This window comes from Lichenostomus cassidix, chromosome 25 (genome assembly GCF_008360975.1).
Source record: "Lichenostomus cassidix isolate B80296 chromosome 25, HeHo_3.0, whole genome shotgun sequence".
Lineage (NCBI taxonomy): Eukaryota > Metazoa > Chordata > Aves > Passeriformes > Meliphagidae > Lichenostomus > Lichenostomus cassidix.
The window spans coordinates 120,879-142,530 of NC_139505.1; the positions used below are offsets into that span (position 1 = coordinate 120,879).

The 21,652-nt window shown below is 63.0% G+C and overlaps 3 protein-coding genes across 9 annotated transcripts; 1 reads left to right on the top strand and 2 right to left on the bottom strand.

Moving 5' to 3' along the window:
* Positions 1-2,193: 2,193 nt before the first annotated feature.
* Positions 2,194-16,756, bottom strand: ZBTB7B (zinc finger and BTB domain containing 7B). Of its 5 annotated transcripts, none has more exons than XM_085082134.1 (3): positions 16,647-16,756; positions 4,331-5,334; positions 2,194-3,611 (listed from the first exon to the last, which is right to left on the bottom strand). In XM_085082134.1, the coding sequence occupies exons 2-3, from the start codon at positions 5,326-5,328 to the stop codon at positions 3,191-3,193; spliced, it is 1,419 nt and encodes a 472-aa protein (XP_084938260.1). In that variant the 5' UTR covers positions 5,329-5,334; positions 16,647-16,756; the 3' UTR covers positions 2,194-3,190. The 5 variants fall into 5 exon arrangements, with proteins under 5 accessions (XP_084938260.1, XP_084938256.1, XP_084938258.1 ...); XM_085082130.1 differs by lacking the exon at positions 16,647-16,756 and adding an exon at positions 15,233-15,342; XM_085082132.1 differs by lacking the exon at positions 16,647-16,756 and adding an exon at positions 15,111-15,227.
* LOC146427057 (uncharacterized) lies at positions 15,423-17,342 on the top strand. The gene is made up of 2 exons (XM_085082143.1): positions 15,423-16,253; positions 16,378-17,342. The coding sequence occupies exons 1-2, from the start codon at positions 15,987-15,989 to the stop codon at positions 16,804-16,806; spliced, it is 696 nt and encodes a 231-aa protein (XP_084938269.1). The 5' UTR covers positions 15,423-15,986; the 3' UTR covers positions 16,807-17,342.
* Positions 16,825-21,542, bottom strand: LOC146427058 (SMAD family member 6-like). 3 transcript variants are annotated; one of them, XM_085082138.1, is made up of 4 exons: positions 21,214-21,542; positions 19,026-19,439; positions 18,784-18,882; positions 16,825-18,142 (listed from the first exon to the last, which is right to left on the bottom strand). In XM_085082138.1, the coding sequence occupies exons 1-4, from the start codon at positions 21,293-21,295 to the stop codon at positions 17,607-17,609; spliced, it is 1,131 nt and encodes a 376-aa protein (XP_084938264.1). In that variant the 5' UTR covers positions 21,296-21,542; the 3' UTR covers positions 16,825-17,606. The 3 variants fall into 3 exon arrangements, with proteins under 3 accessions (XP_084938264.1, XP_084938263.1, XP_084938265.1); XM_085082137.1 differs by having other exon boundaries at positions 18,769-18,882; XM_085082139.1 differs by having other exon boundaries at positions 18,769-18,882; positions 19,801-21,542.
* Between the last annotated feature and the right edge of the window lie 110 nt (positions 21,543-21,652).

Genomic DNA, 21,652 nt, shown 5'->3' on the forward strand with positions numbered 1-21,652 from the left:
ACTTGCTGGAGTTTCAAGAAAAAAAGTGCATATTGCGAAAAGGTAATACCACTACCTTAGCTTTAAGGTATCAAAAGGACAACAAGCTCTGGGAGAAGAAAGAAAAGTAGCAACATTCCAAATTGCAGTTCCTAAGACTAAAAGATAACTAATAGCAATTTTGCTAGTGGCAGGATTTTACCCCATATGGGTTCCAAATTTTTTACTAATAGTCAACCCCTTTATTAGGCAATCAAAGGCCCTGAAGAATTGCTGGAATGACCCTGAGAATGTCGAACCAGTTTTGACACCATAAAGGATGCTCATGGAAGTGCTGGCTTTAGGCCTTCCAGATACGACTAAACCCTTTCCATGATGTGTGCATGAAAGGCAGCATGTAGCCTGTGTGGGGATGACACAGCTTCTTGGAAGGTGGCAAAGGCCAGTGACATCCTTTTCCAAGCAACTGAATGGTCAGCATGCTTAGGGGGCCATAGCAGCCACCACTCTAATGATACAGGAGGCCCAGAAATTCACTTTGGGATGGTCACTAACTGTGCTGGTCCCATATGTCATGCTGGCTGTTTGGAATCCAAAGGGACATCACTGGATCTCTCTAAGCTGACTGGCAAAATACCAAGCTGTGCTAATGGACCAGGGAGAGAAGTAGTTATGTGTCTGACATCAACTTTAAATTAAGCCATTTTGCTCCTTAGTGAAAAGCAAGGACCTTTTCAACATGACTGGCTGCATACTGTGGAGCAGGTAAATGCTAAGTCAAGCAGATTCAAGGGATGGACCTTTACAGGAACCAGGCAAAAACTGTATGTTGATGGCAGCAGCTTTGTGAATACAGGTAAGTTACCCATGGCGGAATGGAAAAGATCAGTGGTATCCCTGAAGATCCATGTCAAGGACCCCCAGGATGGCATTGACCCATCATGTCCTTCAGGTGTGGCCACAGCATCACCCTGTCACAAGTCTCCTGCCCTCGCCTGCTTCGCTCACTTCTTGGGCATCCAGCGCAAACACTGCCTGACCTGCGGGATGGCAGAGCAGTCAGATTTCACTGCCTGCATCACACCCGGCTGCAAAGGTTGGGGATCTTAGCTTGGGGACCCCCCTCCCCAGAAAATACCATGTCCCTCCAATGGCCCCAATTTCCACAAGGTTGTATTGCAGTGAGTGCTACACAGCCCTGAACAAGACCTGCTCTGTCTGCATGGCCCCCCTGAGCTACTCGGAGTCTGGGGATGAGATGTGAGCAGAGCGATGCTGGGAGCCCACCCAAGCCTGGGGGGCTGCAGCAGGTCTGTGGGGGCTGCAGCTCACCCCTGTCCTGTCTGCCGCTGCAGGGACTCCAGTGATGAGGACACACCGGGGCTGTGGTTCGGTGCTGTGCGGGCAAGGAGTGCGTCCAGGAGTGAGGACGGCAGCTGTGGCCACACCTGAAGGACATGATAAAGGGCCAGAGACTCCCCTCCAGAATGGCTGCCCAGCTGTGAGTCCAGATGAAGGAGGAGAAGAGTGGCCAACAAGAACAGCATGTGAGGGCTGGCTGTGTGTGTGGCAGTGTCCCCGCTCCTCCTCAGCGCTGGGGATGCTGGATGCCAACACTGTGCTCCTCTCTCCCAGCAAGACTTCAATTACCAGCAGCAGAAAGTGAGGGGAGGGCCCCTGACAGCAGAAGAGTGCCATGCAGCAGCGAAAACAGAGGTCCAGGTGCTGGGATGTGGCTGGAGCCCCACCAGTGCAGCAGAAGCTGAGAGCCACTGGGTGGGGAAGGGCTGGTGAATAAAACACCCAGTCCTCAAGAGACAGAGTCCTGGTACTCTGAGTTGGCATCCACCACTCCATGGTGGTCCTGACCTTGTGATATCCCAGCTCCATGCTGCCCCTGGCTCCATCCCTGCTATGTCCCCAGCTTCTTAATGCCCCCCAGCCCCATCCCCAGCACCTTGGTGCCACCATCTCCAGCCCCTAAACATCCCTGTTCCCAGCCCTTACGGTGTCCCTATTCCCATCCCTGTGGTGCCCCAGCCCCATTTTGCCCCCCACCCCTCAATGTCCCTCTCCTCACACATGGTGCCTCCTCTCCATCCCTGTCATGCCCCAGACTCTCAATGTCTCTGTCCCCAGCCCCACAGTGCCCCCACTCCCGAGCTGCTCGGGGGCTGGTGTGCAGAATGGACAGACAGCTGGACGCGGTGGGGGTCCCTGCTTCTCCGTTTATTACCAAGCAGCCTTCGTTTAAAAAACAAACAAACAAACAAACACAAACAGACATACAGATAGGCAAAGGTGGCCCGGTGGGGCGGGGGGCCACCTGCCTATGGTTTGTTTGGTTCCTGACACCAGAGAGGTTCAAGTAGCCGAAAAGGTTCAAGTTCACCATAAGGCACTTTAAAGCCATGACGGGAGCAGAGCCCCCAGCCCCATCACCCCTCCCGGCACCCCATGGCAAGGGACAGATGTGGGGGCCGGGCAGCGCTGGTGGTTGGCAGCAAAGGGGCTGTGGGAGGGAATATATTACATCATCTTTTTAAATATAGATAAAACTCTTATTGTAGACAAATAGTGCCGGTCCCCTACACCCCCCAGGAGGCTGCGCCCTGCGGGGGGCATGTGCAAAGGACACAGGGGTGACCATGGGGGCCTGGCCACCCCAGGGAAGGAGGGTCCCACAGGGCCAGGGGATTTCAGAAGGGGGAAGGGTCCGGGGGGGGGCCGGGGCTGCCCCACACCCGGGTGGGCTCACCCAAATAGTGCAACCAAGAGAAAGCAGCCAGGAGTGCAGGGGCGAGGGGGGCTCGCCGGGGGGGGGGGCTGCTTGGAGTGGGGAGGTGGGGACAAGCTATGCACAGCGCAGGGCAGCGGATCCCCCCACACTGGGGAAAGCATGGGGGGCTCTCCTCAACTGGGGGGGCCCCGGTCTATGGGTGCCCCTGCCCGGTCCTGGCATCCACGAGGGGTTTGGTGGGGGGACATCCAAGTCCCAATCCCCCCTTCACCCACCTGCGCATGACCAGGTGGGTCCGGGCACTGTAGGGGGTGGTAGGGGCCCCCCACCCCCTTGTGCAAATCGGCCGAGGGGAGTTTCCCCCTTTGCATAAGTAGGAATGAACCGTGACGGGAAAAACAGGAACAGAAACCCGAGTGGGCACGGCACAGCTCGGCATGGAACGGCATGACACCTGCCGTTGCATCGGCCCTATGCCGTCTCCACCGGCACAGCGCCATCTGGCTGCGACCCTTCCTCACCCTCCGGCTCCTCTTCCTCCTCCTCGGGCTGCCCTGGAGCCCAGTAGCGGGCAATGGAGAGGCGCAGCCCCTCCAGCCGCCCATTGGAGAGGTCGAGGCCAGGGGGCCCAGCAGGTGGTGGAGGCGGCTCATCGCGGCGGCGGCGGCGGGTCCGCACCTCCAGGCAGTTCTGGCCCTTGAGGTGCCGCTGGAGGTGGTCATCCTTGGCGAAAGCCTTGTGGCAGAGGTAGCACTCGTAGGGCCGGGCACCTGTGTGCAGGTGCATGTGGTTCTTCAGGTCATAGCTGTGCAGGAAGCGGGCACTGCAGTGCTGGCAGGAGTAGGGCCGCTCACCCGTGTGCTTCCGCATATGAATCTTCAGCTTGTCATTCCTGGAGTTGGGACACACAGGGAGATATTGGCATCCGGTGGCCGACATGCCACCCAACCACAGTGGAGGGCAATAGTGCTGAAAGCCCCACAGCAGGGATGCTCTGCAGGGCACAGGGGTCTGCTTGCTTGATAGGGCAGGGGGCCATTGTACAGCTGCATGGCTGAGAAGCAGCTGGGTGCTGGCAGGGGGGATGCTGCTGGGTACTCCGGGTTGGTCTGGCAGCACTTAGTGCAGAAGACCCCCCTGGACCTGCCAAGCCTGGGCTGGCAAAGGAGATATTATGGGTGCCAACAGGCCTTTGTTGATCTGGCAGCACTTACAGAGTGCAGAACACCCCATTGACCTGACTTCACCAGCAGGAATGGCAGAGGGGTACCACAAGGGATGCTACTGGGTACCCTCGGTCAGTCCAGCAGCACTCATGAGGTGCAGAAGGCCCCATGAACCCCACTGCACCCCAACAGGGCTTGCAGGGGGTGCCATTCACTACCCTGTGTTGGTTAAGAGCACTCATGGGGTACAGAGGACCTTCTGGATTTGCACCACACTGGCAGGACTGGCAGAGGGGTGCTGTGCAGTATGGTCAGTATGCCATCATGTACCGCAGTTTGGTCCAGCAGCATTCAGGGGATCCAGCCCTGGCAGGACTGGCAGGGGGAGTGCCATAGGGGATGTCATTTGGTACACGTCAGGCAGGGTCCATCCAGCAGCACTCACCGTGTGAATCGGACTCCGCAGATCTGGCAGGCGAAGGGCTTCTCACCCGTATGTGTGCGCATGTGGCGAGGCAGCTTGCCGGCACCATGGATGACCTTATGGCAGACAGGGCACTCCTGGGGCATCTGTGAGCGGCGCTTGCGCACCAGCTTGTCAGGGCTATCCAGCCCAGGCGCCAGCGACTCATGGTGCAGCGAGCTCAGATATGCCATCAGGTCGGGGTCAATGGCGTCATCATCAGAGGCAGCCTCCTCAGGGGACAGGGGGGGTTGGTAGGGGAAGGGGAAGGGGTGTGGGGGCAGCTCCTCCTCCTCAGGCAGCTCGAAACTATCATAGGGCAGGGGCAGCCCCTCGGGCAGAGGGGGCGAGGGCAGTTGCGGGGGCGGTGGGGTGCTGCCACAGCCCTCAGCCTCAGTGGGTGGCTCTTCAGCGTGGTTGTTCAGCCGGGCACCACGGGCTTGCAGGAACTTGCGGGTCTTCTTGCTGCGGCGGGCGGTGGGGCGGGGGGGTGGTGGGGCAGGCACCTCACCCTCAGGGAGGGCGGAGAAAGCCTCCAGGTAGCGGCGGGCTCGTTCACAGTCGCCATCATCGGGGCCAGGTGCCTCCAGCCCACTGCCCTGCAGGATCTCCACACAGGCAGCAATGACACAGGGGATCTCCAGCAGCCGAGCAGCACGTAGCACTTCTCCCATGTTGGCGCTGCTGATGGTCAGCGTGGCTGTGTAAGCGAACTCCAGCAGCGCACCCAGTGCCTCTGGCCCCACAAAGTCCAACTCACAGACCTCCTGCCCTGGCCCCGGCCCCGCAAAGAGCTTCTTGAAATAGCGGCTGGAGGCAGCCAGGACAGCACGGTGGGTGCGGTACTCCAGCCCCTGAGTCTTGATGGTGACGTCGCAGAGCAGCCCCAGCTGCCGTTGCTCATTCAGACAGCTCAGCAGCTCACTGCTGTGCTCAGGGAAGGGGATGCCTATGAGATCGTCCTCTGGGCTGGCCATCATCCTCACCTGCAGGAAGGATAGGATGCTGCCTGTACAGGAACTGCCTGGGAGACAGCACTTGGAATAAACACTGCAATTGGAGCATCACTGTCACGAAGGGCACAAGGAACCTTCCATGTACATGCTGGGTGGCACTGGGGTTTCAGTGAGACATTAAACTGGATCAGGCTGGGGCCCGCGGTCTACCCTCAGTACCCTCCATGCTATGTCGAGGTTGGCGGGAACAGGCCCCCTGCCACAGGCCCCCACACTTCCTCCACTACCACCAGCACCCAGCCGCCTGCGCCACCACAGCAAAGGGGGAAATCTCAGCGCGGTGCCTTTGAACAGCACCAAGGCGCAGTGCTTCCTGTGCCAGCCCACCCACAATCCCCCTCAGCCCCTCGCTGTGGCTAGGCACAGCCAGCAGTTCCCCACAACCCCATCCTGGGAACGCAGGCCTTGCTGGCAGCAGGCACAGGCGGGTGGGCGAGCACTGGGAAGAGCACCCTGAGGGCCGGGGGCCACCCCATGGAGCCCAGCTGGGCTGGGAACAGGGGCCACACTTCCTGCCACCGCAGATTAGGATCAGCACCCGTGCTGCCGGTTCCTGCCCCCGCTCCTGGTGGGGACTGGGCCCCCTCCCTTCCCCTGTGCTTCAGCCCGGGGCCACTCCTCGCCCAGCCAAGCCCAGCCTGCGCCAGCCAGGCCTTTCCCACGCTGCGGCTGGCAGAGCTTGGCCTCAGCCCTAAACCCAGCACTGCTTGCACTCCCACTGTCATCCCCATGGTGCAGCACCAGGGACCCACGTGTTCCTGTGGAGCCAGCACAGGTGGGAAGGGGGAGCCCAGGACTCTCACAACCTGCAGCCAGGGTGCAGGCAGCAGTGACAGCTCCAGGGCTGCAACCTGCCCTGTGACACCATGCCCAGCTATGGGCAATGCCCTTGTGGCCAGCCTGGGTGCCCCAGGGCTGCTGGGTGACACTGGCACTGCTGGGTGACACGGGGATGGGAGTCTAGCAACTGCAGCCTAGGGGAGACAGAAGTGGGTACCAGCACTGCCACGTTGTGGCTCTTGGAGCTGCCGGAATTGTGCCATGCCAAGCCAAGCCGTGGTGGACGGTGCCATGTGACACTGGCCCTAGTCAAGCCACGAGAGGCAACGCTGAGCCATGCCAGGCCCATCCACCTCAAACCCACCATGCCGTGCCAAGCCACACTGCGCCGTCGGCAGGCGGGTGCAGGGGACGTGCCCCCTCTTGCCCATGGAGGGGCGGCGCGACCGACGGCCCCCGGCACAGGGGCCCATCCCCAAGCTGGCCGCTCCCTGCACTTGGGCAGCCGCCAGCTGGGGCTGCCTCGGCAGGCAGCTGGGAACGGCCCCGGAGCAACCGGCTGCGGAGCCGCCCCAGCCGCTGCCAAGCAGGCCCGACCGGCATGGCAGGCAGCAGCCGCCCCTGAAACTGAGAGCCGACCGCCTGGGATGCTGGCGCCGGCACCCACAGCCAAGCCCCCCTCCTTGGCAGGAGCCTGTCCCACCCAATTGGGGTCCCCTCTGCCTGCTGAGGTGGGGGTGATCGGATTAGGGGTGATTAAACCATCAGGGCCCTGGGAGCCAACAGGCAGTGACAGCCCCCAGTGGGATTAGGCAGGATTAGCTGCAGGGGCAGGATTAAGCGGGGGGGCAAATACCCCATGCCACAGCTCGGGCAGCTGGAGAGGGATGACAGGGATGTGGCACCTGCCATGTGTGGCTCAGAGCCCTACAGACTCCCCAGGACTGCCACAGGCAATGGTCACAGGAGAGGGTGGCGCTGTGTCCTCCAACACTACGTCCCCCAGCAATGGCACCAGGACAGCCTCCCCTCTGCCATGGTCCCCACAGCACCTCCAGTCCCACAAGACACCTGGGCACAGAGCACTCACAAGACTGATGGCACCCACTGGCACGTGCCTGTTGGGGTGTCTGGGCGCAGGGCAGCAGCTGAGGTCCCATCATATCCCAGTGGGTGGCAGGGTGCTCTGAGGGATAGGCATGGCCACCAGCCTCACCATGTCACAGTGCAGGTGGGCACAGCCTCAGTGCTGTCAATGCCACAGAATCTGCCAGCAGAAGTCAGATAAGGGAGTAGGGACCCCTGTGAGCTCGATGCCAGCAGACACGACTGCAGGGCTGGGGCAGGCCGGGGGAGAGGTGGCAGTGGCAGGAGGGGGATTTTCCATCGCACTAAACCGCCCGTTACGGCTCCTTTGCTGACACCCCCACCCCCCCGGCACATCCTCCTCATTGGAGCAAAGTCACATGCTGAGCGGGTGCTGCCGTCGAGGAGATCACCGCAGTGATAAGGAAATGGCGGAGGATGAGGTGTGAGGGGACTGGAGCCGCCCCCGGCCCCCCAGCATTCCGTGGCTGGTGCTGGAGGTGATGTCTGGGAGGGAGCAGCTGGTGATGCTCGTGCCCTCGCCGTGCCAGTGTTTTCTCAGTTACATCAATGCTGTGGCTGGGCACATTTCGGCTACAGCAGCCAAACGGGACTGAGGAAAGGGGGAGTTGCTCCCCATGCTGAGCTGGCCCCCACGCAGGGCGGGTTGCAGCAAGAACAATGCCTGCCCGGGTCACCCTGACATCCCTCTGCCAGTCCATGCTGCCTGGCACAACCATGGCCAGGCTCCACCCACCTGCCAGCTCCCTCCATCTTAAGGGTCCAACCACCCTGGCAGAGCCATGGACAGTGGGGTGGGGTCCCTTCAGCACCCACTCTGCATTAGGATAGGCTGTGTCCCATGCCACCAAGCTGGGATGGCACCCTGGATGAAGGCACAGTGCCAGCCTGCGGTGAGCACTGGGCCATAGCTTGGGTGGGAGTTGTGAGGTGGAAGAGGGTGTCTGGGGGGAGTCTCCCGACCTGCTTCCCCATGGGGAAGGCAGGCAGAGCTTCTGAGGAGCATAGTCCCTACCTTGGGCTACTGCCAAGTGCCCCTGCTTTCAGTCACAAGAGTCACAAATGCTGTCGAGGGACTTCACAGCCACACTGGGGAGAATGAGTCACCCAGGAAGGGGAGCACAGCACAGTGCTGCCCTGGCCCCTCACCCTGTGGGGCCCCCTTGCCCTTTGGGAGCTAGGACATGGACCCAGGAGTCTGGGCTGTGCAACACCCCCACCCTGCTACTGCTCTGCCTTAAGCTGACTGGGAGCAGCAGTGGCCTTGGTGCTGATAGCCACAGTATGGAGGGTGGCGTGGCTGCAGGGTAGGGGCTGTGGAGCCCCTCTGTCTGCCCAGCAGGGAAAGTGGCGGCTGGGGTCTGGCTCGGCTGGTGACCCTGAAACAGGCACATGTCAGGGGTCCCATTGCTGGAGGGAGTGGGGAAAGCAGCACTGCTCTTTGAAAGAAGAAAAGAATGAGCAGAGACAAAAGGAAATGGTTTGGAGATTAAAGTCCCCCACCCCATAGCACTGAGAGTGAGCCAAATGGCTCAGGCCCCCTGATACTGGCCAGCTCACCCACAGGGCTCCCAGGCACAGCCGTGTGCTGCACAGCCATGGCATATTAGCCATCAGCACTGAGAAGGGGGTAGGAGCACTGTCGCCCAGGGCAGCCTCAGCGCCCAGCCAGAACTGCACCTGGGGCCCAGTGCCAGCCTGGCACGATAGCTGCCATGGAGGCTGGGCACAGGCATCCCTGTCACAGTGGAGCAGGACTAGCGACACTGCCAGAGCCACTCCTGGCACCTGCGGCAGGGACATGAAGCAAATGCCACCCACCCAGACCACTGGCACTGTGCTGGCATCCTGATCCCCTCCTGCTGTCAAAAGCTACCCCACTGCCACATCCAGCTGCCTGGCATTGTCACTGTGGGGTGTAGGCCCTGCTCTGCCAAACCAAAGTGACCCAGATCTGGCCACTCATCCCTTTCTGTCCCATCTTACCCCATCCCATCCCACCAGCAGTAAAGGGTGGTGTAGGGCTCAGGCAACATCAACATCCCTCAGCCTGCTGGTGCCAAAGCAGCTGGCCCAGCTCTCCTTCTACCCAATGGTACCACACTGGGTCCCCACCACCCTGGCAACTTCCTCCACCACACCGGCCAGTGATGGCAGGGTGGGTGTGTGGCTCACCTGCCCTGTGTCCTGGTGTGGCTCAGCGCTGCGTCGCGGCCGGGCTGCCGGCCCGCGAGTGGCAGGGAGGGGAAGGCAGGGTGCTGTGTGAACTTGGCCCCGCTCCCCGCTGCACTAGAGCTCAGGATCCCACCTCAAAAGGAGTCGACGCCCACACCCCAGGTCACGCACCTCCCAGCCCCGCTTCCCAGAACACACACGGCATTAACCCTTTGCGGCCGGTACTGCACCGCAGGGTGCCAACCCGGAACCAGGCAGGCATCCCCTGGCCCACTTCCACGGGAGAAAATTCACAGTACTGCCAGGACAGGCACCCGCTACCATAAGAATCCCTTCCCCTCCACTGGCATTGTCTCTAGCCGTCTGCCCCTGCCCCCCGCGCCGACGCATCATACAGGCCCTCACCTTCTCTGCCGCCCCAAGGAAGGGCGCTGGGTGCTCGCCACTGGCCGTGGCCAGCCTGGCCGAGCTGGGAGGGCGCCTGCGCTTGGCGGGAGCAGGGCTGGGCTCGGTGCGGCGTGCTGCGGCCTGCCCGGCCAGCCCTGGAGCCACCCCCCGGTCCTATGGATTCCTGTCCTGCTCTACCCTTGCAGCAGGTTCCTGAGGTCCTATGGGGACTGTGGGAAGCAACGACGGCCCAGCTGGACAATGCTGCCTGATCCCCTCCACTCCCTGGGCAGGGGCACTCATGGGCCCCCCGGCCAAAGCTGCATATTCGTGCAATCCCCCCATAATTACACCCTCTGCGTCCCCAGCTAAACAGCAATTAACAGCCTGGAGAGCGCGCCCCACACCCCACCACCAGCACCAGCACCCGCCCAGGCCACCCACGCCAGGCCAGTCAGGGGCACCTGCACTGCAACACCCTGGCATGGCCCTGGATAGGCTCCAAGCACCGTGCTGGTGCTGTCTGTAGCAGGAGGCCAGGCAGAAAGGGGGAAGAGCCCCACACCAGCTGGACAGCAAGGGGCCTCAGGCTCAGCCCCAGGAATGCTCGCAGAAAGAGCTGGGTTGTGCAAGAGCCCATGGGCAGGCAGTGGAGGCAGCAGGTGGGCAGAGGGGCATCACCAGCATGCCCTAGCATGGTATCCCAACTCCCCTGTCACTGTGGGCCTTTTGCTGGGCCAGAGCCAGCTGTGGTGCCATGAATCGCCCAGTGCCCAGAGTGCAGGCAGGACACAGCCAGCGGCAACAGGGTTGTGGGCAGCATTGCCCACCACACTGCCACAATGGTCCAGGCTGATCAGCTGCCCCAGTGGGGAGCACAAAAGAGGGCATAACCCTGGGCAGTGTCTGTGAGAGGGAGCTTCGAAGGACAGGAGGGAGAAAAGGATGCAGCACCTGCTGCCAACCATTCCCCTGCCCTTTGTTCCCCATAAAGAAGGGGAACGGCGCCAGTCCCCCCTGGCCCAGGTGTGCCAGGTGCTAAGGGCGGGAGATAAGGTGGGCGAGGCGGGCAGGGAGGGGCACGGCACAGCATGGGCACGCAGCCCTGAGTCAGGGTTCCTACTGGTGGCCAGGCTGGGGTGAGTCACCACGGCCCCCCCCACCCTGGGGGTGTTGCAACCACTCAGGCACTGGCCACAAACTGTTGCTCGCCCTGGCTGGGGGGCACCAGGCTGCCTACTCAGGGGGCCAGGTGGGGAGGTGCTGGCCTTTGGGGAAGATGGGCTAACCTACCTACCTTCCTTCCTTCCTTCCATCCATCCATCCATCCCTAAGCTCCACCCTTGCCTTGGCCAGTGGCACCCTGACCAATGTCACCAGTGATGGAACATGACCTCATCCCACCTCCTGCACCAACTCCTCTTCCAATAGCAGGATGGGCAACCCTATCTCCTGCATCACATCCTGACACAGAGCAGCAGCCTGACCTGCCAGGATATGTCCATGGCCAAATGCTTGCCCAGGACAGAGGTGGCCAAGGGCATGTGGCCTCTGTGTGTCACCCCTGGCCTTCCCAATGTGTTCCATCTGGCTGAAGGCACAGGCAGAAACATGCAAGGGGGAAGGAAGGAAGGAAGGAAGGAAGGAAGGAAGGAAGGAAGGAAGGAAGGAAGGAAGGAAGGAAGGAAGGAAGGAAGGAAGGAAGGAAGGAAGGAAGGAAGGAAGGAAGGAAGGAGGGAAGGAAGGAGGGAAGGAAGGAGGGAAGGAAGGAGGGAAGGAAGGAAGGAAGGAAGGAGGAAGGAAGGAAGGAAGGAAGGAAGGAGGAAGGAAGGAAGGAAGGAAGGAAGGAAGGGGGAAGGAAGGAAGGAAGGAGGAAGGAAGGAAGGAAGGAAGGAAGGAAGGAAGGAAGGAAGGAAGGAAGGAAGGAAGGAAGGAAGGAAGGAAGGAAGGAAGGAAGGAAGGAAGGAAGGAAGGAAGGAATTGCCAAAATGGAGCTCAAGGAAGATGGGCTCATTTTACCCCTACAGGTCCCCCAACAGCCAGGGAGACAGGACTGCAGTCTAGGTGAGTGGCTCTCCCAAGCCCAGCCAGTGCACCTGCCAGCACTAAGAGAGACATGGCGGAGGTGGACATCCTGCACAGCCCAGCCTGGCTGGGACCCTGCTCAGATGGAGCCAGACCCAGCTGTTCATGCACCCCCCTGCAGCCCGGTCTGGGCACAAGGTTGCTGGTGGCAGCAGGATGAGGCTCTGCCAGCCCCTCTGCCCAGGACAGGCAGGCTCACCTGCAACTGAGCCTGCTCGCTGGCCCCAGGGTGAGCTGGCTCTGGAGTTGCTGGCCCTTCAGCACAGTCACGGGAACCCCTTGGAGACTGGCCAGACCCCCTGGGTCCCACTGTGCTGCACAGCCCTAAGGGGCTATCCCAGCTGGTGGCACCTCCTACTCAATATGCAGAGTGCATGTCCTCACAGCACCTCAGGGACTGAGCATCATCAGTGGCACAGGCCGGGACCCAGTGCTCCATCCTGGCGCCAGGGCGGTGCTGGTCCTGGTGGGGTCACCCGGCAAGGACAGTGCCAGCCCACCGCCCCCCCTACACAGCCTTCAAAATAGCCCAGCTTCCGCCCCCACGGCAGCTGCCTCCTCCCAGCTCCCCGCTGCCCACGGCTGATCCCAGGGAGGGAAGGGGGGCAGGCAATTCTAATCCCCCCTCTTGTCGTCCCCCCCCCACCAAGCCCACACAGCACTGCCAGTGAGGCCATGCCCTCTACAGCCACTCCGACCCATATAGCACCACTGGTGAGACCCCAGCCAGCCCTGCACCACAGGGAGGGTGATGGCCCCATGCCTCCACAGTGGAGCAGGCCAGGGGCAGTCTTTGTGGAGCCCCTCTATGGGACATGGGGCTGTCCCCAAGGCCCACCATGATGTCCCCAGTGCACCAGTTGCCTTGCCACCACCCAAGCAGGACCCAAGAATCTCTTCCCCTCTCTTCCTTGGCCCTGCAGTGGGGCTGACGATCCTCCTGTCCACCCTTGCTACGGCTCCAAGCCCTGTGCCCTGATGGATGCCCATGGGAAGGGAATCAAAACAAAATTGCTGGGGTGCCACTGTACACAATGTATGTCAGCCAACACAGCCACATTCTCCATCCTGCTGGTGTCCAGGGTGGGCAGTGCCTGGCACCCACTCTTCCTGGGACCCAGTGCCTAGCAGCAGGACCCCCTTAGCCACTGTCCACTCCAGCTACTTCCCATGGGGCCTGGGGACACAACAGAGACAGCCAGGCAGAGTGGAGCACACAGTGCAACCGAGGCTGCCGGGAGAGGCCAGAGCTCGCCTGACCTACTTCTCCTTCCGCATCACCTGCTTTCATTTTCCCTCACCCTTGCTGGTGCCCCTGCCCGCCCATGGCTCCATCAAGTCATGACACTAGCTCTGGGGATACAGGTCACCCAGGCCCCTTGGCTCCCACTGCACCAGCCTGCATGTCAACTAGCCCCCCAGCCCTGGGCACAGAGCATGGCCAGGAAGGAAGGAAGGCATCCTGAAGGTCACTGGCCACAGCCCCCACACCACCACCCCCCCTGCCTGCACGGCTGCCCAAGCACCACCTTCCTGGCACGAAGCAAGTTTGACGGGTCTCAGCCCAGCCCCTCACCAGGTCCTCTGACTGCCCTGGGGCTTGCTGGGGTGTGGACATGCAGCTCTCAGGGCATGTCAGGGACGCCAGTGCTGCCACGGGGAGCCAGGCGGGCGCCAACCCTCCAGACAGGGAGGCCGCTCCCACCGGCACCCTGCCTGCTCCTGCCGTGGAGTTACCATGAGAAGCCAGTGGCGGTGGCGCAGGGGGAGCGCAGGCTCCCGGGGGCTCCCGCCAGCAGCCCACATGCTGCCAGGAGAGATTTCTCCCTGGTTTCATCATCTGCTGGCTGCCCTGAAGGAGAAGTTCCTGCTTCATGCACAGGGCAGCAGCCACCCCTCAAGGGCTAGGGTGCAGCAGGGGCTACGCTGGTCCCACACCCCCATCTGTGCCCACTCCCTGCCCCTGTGTGCTCAGGCCTGTCGCGCTCATGCCACGTGTGCACTAAGGGTGCACAGCACCAGCTGGCAGAGCTGTGCTGCCACAGCCTCGGGCTCAGCACCACAGCACTGGGGGCAGCCTGCACCCAGACAGGGGGTCTTGGAGGGTCCCCAGGACCCAACACTGATGTGCCCCCCCCCCCACCTGTCACCTCCCCATAGTTATCTCTGCATCCCTGTCCCCAGAATGGGCACTCCCAGCCCTGCTGACCCACACTCTCCACTGCCCCAGAGTTTCCCCTTCTCCATGCACCCACTTTAAGTTCCTGAACACCGTCCCTCCCTCTGCACCCAGCACCAGCATCACCACTGAAGCCTTGAGCCGCTGCAGTCACCGCATGCCTCCGGCAGTGCCGGAGATCCCAGCCTGTTCCCCCCTCCCACTAGCCCAGCTGTGGTGGGGGAAACCAAGGTACGGCGCGACTCACCCCACGACAAAGCTGGCACTGTGTCCCCTCACCAAGTGAATGCCGCCACGGATGAAGGGCAGCTATGGCCCAAGACGTGGATCTGCTCCGGCGGGAGGGTAAATACTGCACCCCGCCCCGGGCAAACAGCGGCCGGGGGCAGCCAGCCAGGGGGATGAGGACAGGTACGGCAGGGCTGGGCGCATGGGGCAGAGTCCACCGGTGCTTGGCAGGTGCTACCACGACACCGATCCCGGTGGGGACCACTGCACAGCCGAGCAGTGAGGCAGCCACTGCTGCTGCCGTTGTGCCAGGTCCGGGGGTCACCAGAGTGACACAGCGTGTCAGGACACTGGGATACCCTTCAGCTCTACCAATACCGGTGTAATAGGGGCTCCCTGAACTGCCTTCCCCCTGCAACGGTGCCGCCCCTGCCCGGTGCACCAGGCATGCCGCCAAGCTGCTCAGCACATTAAGAAGGGGGGTGGTGGTGGGACGGTGGCAGCAACCAGTCTCCCACCATGGGAGACCTACGGGGAACCCTGGCTGGATGGAGCAGCACCGCAACAGGACCACAGTGGAGCCTTGGCAGCCACCTCGGCACGCAGCGGGGATCTGCCGATGTCACAGATTTCCGGCAGCCCCGTGCGCAGGGACGGGGAACAGCCCACGAGTGACACCCCCCGCCCCACGGGCGACGTGTCCACCGGCTCCGGCGGCGGGCGGGGATAGAGGGGACCGTGCAGTGATCCGCGCGCCGTCCGTGCCCGCCCGCCGCCTGCAGCATCCCAAATCCACGTGACTCACCGCAACCGGGCGGCAAAAGCGGTCGCCGCACCGGTCCCGGTCCCGATCCCGCTGCCAGTGGGTCAGTACCTCCGCGCAACCTCCGCCGGTGGGTCTGTCCGCTCCAACCCACCGCCGCTCACCTGCGCGCCCCGCCCGAGCCACAGACCGGTCCCGGGCCACAGCCCCGCCTCCGCCTTCACCTGCCGCCGCCGCGCCCCGCCCGCCCCCCCGGCAACTGCCGCCGCCGCCGCCGCCGCCACCGGGGCTCCAGGAAGCGCCCGCCCCCGCCTGCTCATTGGGCATCGCGCCGGCGGTCACGCGTCCGATTGGTGGGATGCCCCGCCCATTAGCCCCGCCACACACCCCTCGGGAGGGCGGGGGTCTTGCGGGCCCCCGGGACTGGGGTGCACGGATGGGGGGCAGCTGAGTCAGAGGCGGGTAACGGGACCGGGCGGGAACTCGGTCCCGGACCTGGGGAGGAGCGCACGAGATGGCTCCGGTGGGGCCTCGCCGGCGCCTAGCGCGGTGCCAGGCGCCGAGCGCGCCCCGCCCGCTGCGGCCGCCGTGTGCCGGGGCCGGCACGGCACTGCCCGCTCCGCCCCGCGGACACGGAGGGCGGGGAACCGTGCATGGGGGGTAAGAACCGAGAAGTGTGCACCGAGGGAGTGTTTCGAGTGCCAGGCACGGGGAACCGTGCATTGGGTGAGGTAGGGGGGTGGAGAGCTGGGCTCGGGGAACCGGGCACCGTAAGCGGGTACCAGGGGACTGGAGTGCCGGGCACGGGGCGATGGAGAGCTAGACACGGAGAACGTGGCACTGCGGGGTGCCGGGCGCCGGGCAGGCGGAGGGGCGCGGCGCGGGTTGTAGACCCCTGTACCCGACGGCACTGGAGCGATGTGCGGCTGCCTCCAGCGGGGTGGCTCCTTCGCAGGTGTCTGGGCGCGGGCCCCGTGTAACCTGTTTGGTCGCTGCCGGCTCTGGGAGGCAGCGGCGGCCCTGGGAGGCAGCGGCCGCGCCGGGGCTCACCTCGGCTCACCCCGGCCCCCCCGCGCCTGGCTCGGAGCGCGGCCACTGTCCGGCGCTAGCGGAAAGTGTGAGGAGCCGCCGCCGCTCCGGGGCTGCCAAGGCAAACACGGCCCCGCGCAGACGTTATGTCAGTGGGTGAGGAGGACCGCGCCGGGACACCGCGCCGGGGCCGAGAACGGGACCCCCACCCCTTCGCCAGGCCCCGGTACCGGCCACCTGCCGCCGCGCCTCGCCCAGCCGCCCGCTTCCCTTCCCCCAGCTCCGTCCCTCTGTCCGTGCACCTGCATTCCTGTCGAAGGCGCCGGCCCACCGGGCTCCGGGCTTCCGCGAGGGCGGCGGGAGGAATCGACAGAACCACCTCCCCCCCGCGCCACTGCCACCGACCCCCGGACCCGTCGCTCCCCGCCCGTCCCCTCGGGCCACGGTTCGCCATAGCCGCTGCATCCTGCCACTGCCTGCGGCTGTGCTCCCGGTGTCTCTCCCTGCCCGCTCCCCGCGAGGCGACGCCGACGGCGCGGTCGCACTCACCTCTCGCAGCGGGGCCAAGACCGGGGCCGAGCGGGGGCTGCGGGCTCAGCCGGGCCGACGGCGTGGCAGGAAGGACCGGGCGGTCATCGCGGCCCGCGGCGGCTGCCTGCAGAGGGCACTGCTGGTCCCCGAAGCCGAGCCCCGTAGGTGGCACCGATAAGCGTAGGGACACGGCGGGGTCTCTTGGTGCCAGTGGCACCGTTTATTTGGGTTAAAAACCGCACACACGACTCCGGCAATCCGGGATCCCCACGGCTGCACTTGCTCGGGGCTCCCCCACGCTGCCAGAACGGCTGAAGGGGACCCACCCTTGGGTAACCCTGAACCGACCCCCACCCCAAGAGTGCTCACCTGCTCCCCCCTTCATTCCACCTGCCCCACACCTATGCAGCTGTTCTGTCCACACTCGAGCTTTGCTCACCTGCCCCAGCACCTGCCCCACATTCCAGCTGTGATCACCTGCCCTCCCCCCCCAGCAGTCCCAGTTCACACTTGTTCCCCTTGTCTGCTGTGACACCCAGGCCCACAGCTCCCCCCTCTTCCCTGCTCCATCCCACCTCCCTTCTATCCTGCTCCCTGTCCTCACCGGTCCTGGCTGCTGCCCCTCAGCCCTGGCCCTGACAATGGGGACTCCTGCCTCATGCTTTGGAGTTTTTTTACAAAATAGATAAATTAATAAAAACTTGAACATTACAAGATTTTTTCTTTTTAAAAGGTATTAAATAGCACCCTGTGTCACTGAGAGCCCCATGGCTGGGGAAGCAGGTGCTGGCAGGGTGGTGAGCCAGGCAAGGCGGGTGCTGCATCCAGTCAGCACTGGGGCAAAGAGTCCCCAGAGCCAGGACGATCCTGCTGCAATACAACCCTGGAAGACACAGTCTGGGGGACAGTAGAAGGGCCCCCCAGCTTGTGAACCTGCTTTGGGGGAGCTCCCTGGCATTCCCCACCAGCCCTAGCCTCTCAGCGTGGTTGGTTCAGCAGGACCTCAAGCCAGCAGGGGCAGGAGGTGATGAATTGCCGGGAGTAGCAGGGTCCCCAGCCCTTGGCAAAGCTGATGCGGATGCTGTGGGGGTCACAGGGTCCGTCCCCCGGGAGCTGCCAGCCCCCTCTGTCCCCTGCCCACTCATAATCGAACACCTTTGCTGAGTAGCCAGGCAGCACCTTGAGGACAGTGAGCCCGCAGGCACCAGGGGGGCTCAGGGTGGGCGAGCTGACAAAGATGGGGTGCTCACTGCGGTTGTACGCCCAGACGCCACCTGGCTCCTGGCTCAGCAGTAGCCCCCGGCCAATCTTGCCACGTGCCCGCCGGACAGCACGGCTGCGGTAGGCAGCTGGCAGCTGGGCCAGGCAGAACCCGCTGCCCCGTGGCAGCTCACAGAAGACATTCACTGACACCTCATGCACGGCGTAGAGGCGGCCCACTCGTGTCCGGTACTCCCAGTAAGCCAGTTTGCACCAGCAGCCATCCTTGACGGTGCTCCATGAGAGGCTGGTGTCTGGCAGGGGAGAGCAGAGATGTCACCACCAGGACACGACTGAGCCAAGCACCTGGACAGGCCAAGGGGAGTGGGCACGGTGGGGGTATGAGGACAGATGGATGTGGTTCACCAGGGATGCTTCAGCATAGGCTCCTGCACTGGGTGTGAGTCTCTGGAGCCATTCCCAGTCCCTGAGTACCATGGTGAAGGGGTGGGGGAGAGCTGTGAGAGGGGGTTGGTCCCCAGGTGCAGGGGAATGTGGGGTGGTGGCGGCTGGTGGCTTTGGTGGCCAGCAGCCAGACGGGAGCTGTGGCTGTGTGCGTCAAGGCACATTGTGTGTGTCCCCCATACGCAGCGCTTCCTCCAGCAGGGAGCCTGGTGCTGCCAAAAATAACAGGAGCTTTGGGGCGGGGGGGGGGGGGGTTGGGGTTGGGGCTGGGCCCAGGCTGCTCCCCCAGCAGGAACCCCTCATCCTGTGTCAGAGTCTTTTCCTCCTGCTGGGAGTGACTGCTGGCTCCATTCCCTGATTTTCATGTTCTGTCCCCTCCAATCTCTGCTTCTGACCCAGGCGTTCAGCCCTGCCCAGTGCCCTCCTACCCGCCGGGTGTGGCAGGGGGTTGTGGAGTGTGGTGGGCCCATCTTACCGCACCAGTCCCCACCGTTGTAGCTGAAGTCCAGGAGCTGAGTGCTGGGATGCTGGGGTTCATCTGGCCAGGAGGGACCACAGGATGCCTTCAAGTAGGGGGGTGGTGGGCTTTCTGCAGGGGAGAGAGAAGGGAATGAGAGGCACGGAGTGCATCTTGCCCCCCCAGAGCCCACTGGAGCCCTGAGCCAGCCCCAGAGAGCAGAGGTCAGAGCCTGGGTGGACGAGGCAGCCTCTGGTGTTGCCACCAGCACTCACCAGGTACAGCCAGGCGGCTGAAGTGGTGGGGGTTGCAGCACAGCACAGCTGAGTCCCCACAGCCCCCCCAGCACCCAATGCAGTAGCAGAGGTGCTTGAGCTCATGGGACTGGTGGAGGTCAGGCCAGCGGAAGAGGCGGCAGAGCAGGACTTGAGGGGGGAGACCCTGCTTGACCCCTCGTGGCTCCCCCCGCGGTGCCAAAACGCAGCTGGACTCCCAGGCGCCCCGGCTCTCCACCACCTGCACCAGCAGCTCCAGCTCCTCGTCCTTCAGCTTCTTGAAGAGGGCATGCGCTGCTGGTTTGAGGGTACTTGGGCCGTCCTCAGGGCTGGCTGCTGCACAGCGCTGCTGCCACAGCCGCCGCACCAGCCCAGCACGGCGTGAACGGAACATGGGGTGGCTGTGGGGACCACCTGCAGGATGGAGACAGGCATCACCCCCTGTGCCCTAAGAGGGCTGTGGCTGCAGGGGGTCAGAGAGGGGACCCTGCTGCATTCTCCTGTGTCCTCCCAGATCCCTGGCAAGGCTGCTTTGCCTGGGTTTGCTGCTGCCATCCCCACCATGAGGGCATGGCACTGCTTCAAAGGATACTAGCATTCCCAAGGTCACACCAGACACGACCACAAAAACAACCCCCATTGCTGGGGAACCTGCCTGTGCTGAGACAGACAGTGCACCGGTCCACATGCTCCTGCCCACAGCACCCGCCCCTCCCTTCTCAGCCCCCATCACAGGGCTGGGCAAGGGGTCCCTGGAGAAGAGGGTCTCACTCACGGTGGGTGGCGGAGGTGGGTGCGAGGCTCCAGGGCAGTGCATGGGGCTGTGCTCTCAGGGCGGCCGGCACTGCTCTGCCTGCTACGCGTCATTGCCTGGACTTTTTCCTGTGCTGGGACGCTCTCCCCTCCCCCGGACCTTCCCGTTTGGGGAATTCATTGATTCCCCCCATCCCAGCCAGCCCTGGGGCTGAGCCATCGCCAACGTCAGGGCCACCACACCAGGATGTGGCAGTCGCGAGAGGCGTGGGCTTGTGGTCGGAGACACCCAACACTGTGCTACCAAGGCAGCCAGGCACCCAGACGGCACCACAGACACCGGTGCACAACCACAGGGCAGGGTGCCGCTGAGGAGCCGACCTGGACAGGGGGAAGCCATGAGGCACAGTGGCAGGGTGCTGTCACGGCAGACCCCGTCCCTACTTATGTCCCCACAGGGACCATTGCAAGGACCACCTAAACCCCTCAGGTCATCTTGGGCAGGGGTTCCTGTGGCCCCTCAGTTCTTGGCCTGGCCAGGGCCCCCCCGCAGGCACTGGGTTAGGGTGGGAGCCTGCTCCACAACAAAGGAGCTAATGTAAACGGGACCCTTATCCTGCGCCGGGCCAGGCTTCCTGCTCCTGACTTCCCGCTGAGATAAGGGAGGCCACACTGGCGCCAGTGCTGCCGCCAAGAACAGGGCGTGTGGAGCTTCCCCCGTGCTGGGGCCAGGCACCAGCACAGGCAGCACTGGGGCAGAGTGGGCTCACGGACCCACAGCCAGGCTCTGGTGCAGGCCACCAGCTGTGATCTTCGCTGCAGCTCCCAGCCAGGTTGGGCCCATTGGGAGATATTTTGTTCTGGCTGCTTCCCACGGACTGGGACAGGAAATGGCCAGGAGTGGGGGAGCAGGCAGGAGGTGCAGGCAGAACCCCAGCTCCCCACTCCTGCCCTTTGGCGCCAAGGGACATGGGGACGCTCAGTCCTGTACAGGAGCAAGGAGTGCACTGGAGTGCCTTAGTGCTACCCAGGGCTAGGGTTGGAAGACTGGGGACACACACATTCCCAGAGCATGCCCAAACAGATGCAGCCAGTCAGGCACTGCTCAGGTTTATTGGGGTCTCTAACTAGGGGAAGTGCAGGCTGGTGCAGAGTCCCAGCGCCAGAGGTCCATCAGCACAGGGTAATAGGCACAATCGTGGAGAGGGGAGAGAGGCACAGGGGGAAAAGGACCCATGGACCATTACCAAGGCTGCACCCTCTCAACCCCCAGAAGCACCACAGCCAGGCTACCTATCTCCCCTGAAGCACCACGGTCAGGCCCTTTTCACTCCAGGAGCACCATGGTTGGGCTCCATCACCCCCAAACACAACAGCCAGCTCCCCATCATGTTCCAAGCACCACATCAAGTCAAGCTGAAGGCATGTCACTCACCCACAGCACCAGTGCAGACAGGGGATACTGGGGTCCTGCAACACTGGGGGGCCCATTCCCTAGTCCACCAGCTCAGGACCATGGATGCACCAGCTGCACAGGAGGTAGATGCATTTCTGCAGAAGCCACAGCAACCAGGAGCCCAGGTGCAGTCCCAGGGAGGTGGCAGTGGTGCCAGCAGTGCCAGTGCCTGTGCCCATACCACTTGCCAGGGAGCATCCAGCAGACAGGCTGCTGCAGTCCAGAACTACATAGCTGATGAGGGATCAGCAGGATCTGACATGGTGGGAGAGGCAGAGGCGCTGGCATGTGGGGCCCTGGCAAGCACTGGAACCTGCTACATTCTCTGCACTTCCAAAACTTCCACAATAGTGGGTGCAGAGAGGGAGCACAACCTGGGGACCCTTTTGTTCCTCGCACTCCTGCCCCATGGAGCCCT

What these genes read in the sequence shown, in the direction of transcription:
- LOC146427058 (XM_085082137.1), bottom strand. Translation starts at nt 21,295, where the DNA reads ATGGTCCTGAGCTGGTGGACTAGGGAATGGGCCCCCCAGTGTTGCAGG. An exon ending in TGTCTGCACTGGTGCTGTGG is followed by an intron (nt 19,440 to 21,213) that starts GTGAGTGACATG and finishes TCCATCCTGCAG; the next exon opens with GTGGTCCCCACAGCCACCCC. An exon ending in CAACGGTGGGGACTGGTGCG is followed by an intron (nt 18,143 to 18,768) that starts GTAAGATGGGCC and finishes CTCCCCTGCCAG; the next exon opens with ACACCAGCCTCTCATGGAGC.
- LOC146427057 (XM_085082143.1), top strand. Translation starts at nt 15,987, where the DNA reads ATGTGCGGCTGCCTCCAGCGGGGTGGCTCCTTCGCAGGTGTCTGGGCG. An exon ending in CGCAGACGTTATGTCAGTGG is followed by an intron (nt 16,254 to 16,377) that starts GTGAGGAGGACC and finishes CCCTTCCCCCAG; the next exon opens with CTCCGTCCCTCTGTCCGTGC.
- ZBTB7B (XM_085082134.1), bottom strand. Translation starts at nt 5,328, where the DNA reads ATGATGGCCAGCCCAGAGGACGATCTCATAGGCATCCCCTTCCCTGAG. An exon ending in TGCGGAGTCCGATTCACACG is followed by an intron (nt 3,612 to 4,330) that starts GTGAGTGCTGCT and finishes TCCCAACTCCAG; the next exon opens with GAATGACAAGCTGAAGATTC.